Source organism: Temnothorax curvispinosus, unplaced genomic scaffold (assembly GCF_003070985.1).
Source record: "Temnothorax curvispinosus isolate PA1 unplaced genomic scaffold, ASM307098v1 QBEX01001595.1, whole genome shotgun sequence".
In the NCBI taxonomy this organism is placed as follows: Eukaryota; Metazoa; Arthropoda; class Insecta; order Hymenoptera; family Formicidae; genus Temnothorax; species Temnothorax curvispinosus.
Window position 1 is genome coordinate 1 of NW_020211375.1, and position 1,737 is coordinate 1,737.

At 34.4% G+C, this 1,737-nt stretch overlaps 1 protein-coding gene across 1 annotated transcript; it reads left to right on the forward strand.

The window, feature by feature from the left end:
* The first annotated feature begins 54 nt into the window (after positions 1-54).
* LOC112466681 (RAD50-interacting protein 1-like) lies at positions 55-1,526 on the forward strand. Its single transcript, XM_025034909.1, has 6 exons — positions 55-65; positions 268-506; positions 612-785; positions 860-994; positions 1,083-1,344; positions 1,444-1,526. Exons 2-6 carry the CDS (start codon positions 274-276, stop codon positions 1,450-1,452), a joined length of 813 nt encoding a protein of 270 aa, XP_024890677.1. The 5' UTR covers positions 55-65; positions 268-273; the 3' UTR covers positions 1,453-1,526.
* Positions 1,527-1,737: the final 211 nt, after the last annotated feature.

Below are 1,737 nucleotides of genomic sequence, written 5' to 3' on the forward strand. Positions count from 1 at the left end.
ATCTTGAAGGAATTTATGATTTCCAAGAGCGTCTCAAAGCGGAGAAGAATGAGATTGAAAAATCAGTCAGTATTCATCTACAAAGTAGCATAACATATAAAGTACGTTCGCGGAGCGTGTGCTATTAGCGCTGTTACTCATTCTATCCTTATTTTACATCTAATGAATGATAAAGATGGAATGATGCATAGCTCTAATAGTACGCTCCACGAATGTATGCACCTCTAATGTGACAAAACGTTATATACAATCACTTTTTGTCAACAGCTGTCAATGGCATCAACCACTGCTCCTTCCAAGGTAAAAGCAGTAGTTGAGAATGTAGAATGTGTCAGTTGTGAAGTCAAGCAGTTACAAAAAACTTGTTTAGATCTGAGTAAGATGATTGAGGAGACGTTTAGTGAAAACGACAAAAATTTAGAGCTACAAGAAGTTATTGACAAGATAGGGCAGCTTGACAAATCGTTATCCTATTTATTCTTTATAAGATATATAGAAAATATTAGGTAATAAACTGTCAAAGAATATTACATCCGTAGAGTGTTTTATGATTTACTATATATATATATATATATATATATATATTAAATAGTTATAACATTTTTATTCAGTGATGAGATAGAGACATTTTTGTTATCTGGTGATGATCAGTCTGTAATAATTCTATATACGAGCTTGACAAACATCAGTTGCCAATTGCAAACATCTGTGTGTCATCACCTGGTCAGTTATGTCCATGAGACCTTACACTTTTGGCATAATCTAATCAAGGAAAAATTATCAAAGTATGTTTTCTATCTTTCACATATATCCTAATTTGTTAGTTACTATATACTTTCCCAACATGTAATATTTACAGGGAGTACAATGATTTATTGAAGACGTTGAAATGGCCTTTTTGTGGAACCAATGCTACTTTATTGAACGTACCTTTGCTAGAGACAATGACAAGATTTAAGATACTCATTGAATATCTCTTTCATCTGCAGTTACCGTATCCTTGTAATACACAATTTAATTGTTTTAGATTTCATTGAAAAGTGAATTGGTGAGATTATCTGTATTGTCCTTAATGTACTTAGAGAAGAAATGATAAAACCTGTAGTAACATCTGTGCTGTTAACAGACTTTGCACCAGTTAGTTTGCCAATCGCCCTTTTAGTACGTCCTCTCCGACAAAGATTCATTTATCATTTCACAGGAGCTAAATTGACAAACCGTCAAGATAAGCCAGAATGGTTCTTTACACAGATTTTAACATGGATCAAAGACCATGTTCAGTGGGTACAAAAGAACATTCAACCTGTAGCGGATTCTGTAGGTTTTGGACACTTAGATATTAAGGTGTGATATAATTAATTGTATTCTGATATTGATTATTACAATCATATTTCTGGGCACTAATTACAGTGTATTAATAGGCTGAATTTATGCGCGCTCTAGTTCAGTTAGCCGTTGAGAAACTTCATTCCGAATTGCCCTTAGTACAGTATGATGACACTCTATTTGCGCATTTGGTAGACGAAGCTTTAGGATTTGAAAGAGAACTACGAGAGACTCTGTTATATCCGCAATCTCAGCCAGCTACCATTTTCGTTCTTACGCAAGCCCATATTTTTGTAAAATGGATAAATATGGAGAAGAAATGTGAGTGCATGAAGAAGCAATTTCGTACTTTGTGCACGCAATCGTGCACTCAAATTATGTGTGTGTGTGTGTGTGTGTGTGTGTGTGTGT

Bases quoted from the DNA above. Each gene is read 5' to 3' on its own strand.
- LOC112466681 (XM_025034909.1), top strand. From the start codon at position 274: ATGGCATCAACCACTGCTCCTTCCAAGGTAAAAGCAGTAGTTGAGAAT. The intron at 507-611 runs GTAATAAACTGT...ATTTTTATTCAG, and splicing joins AGATATATAGAAAATATTAG to TGATGAGATAGAGACATTTT. The intron at 995-1,082 runs GTATCCTTGTAA...TAATGTACTTAG, and splicing joins CTCTTTCATCTGCAGTTACC to AGAAGAAATGATAAAACCTG.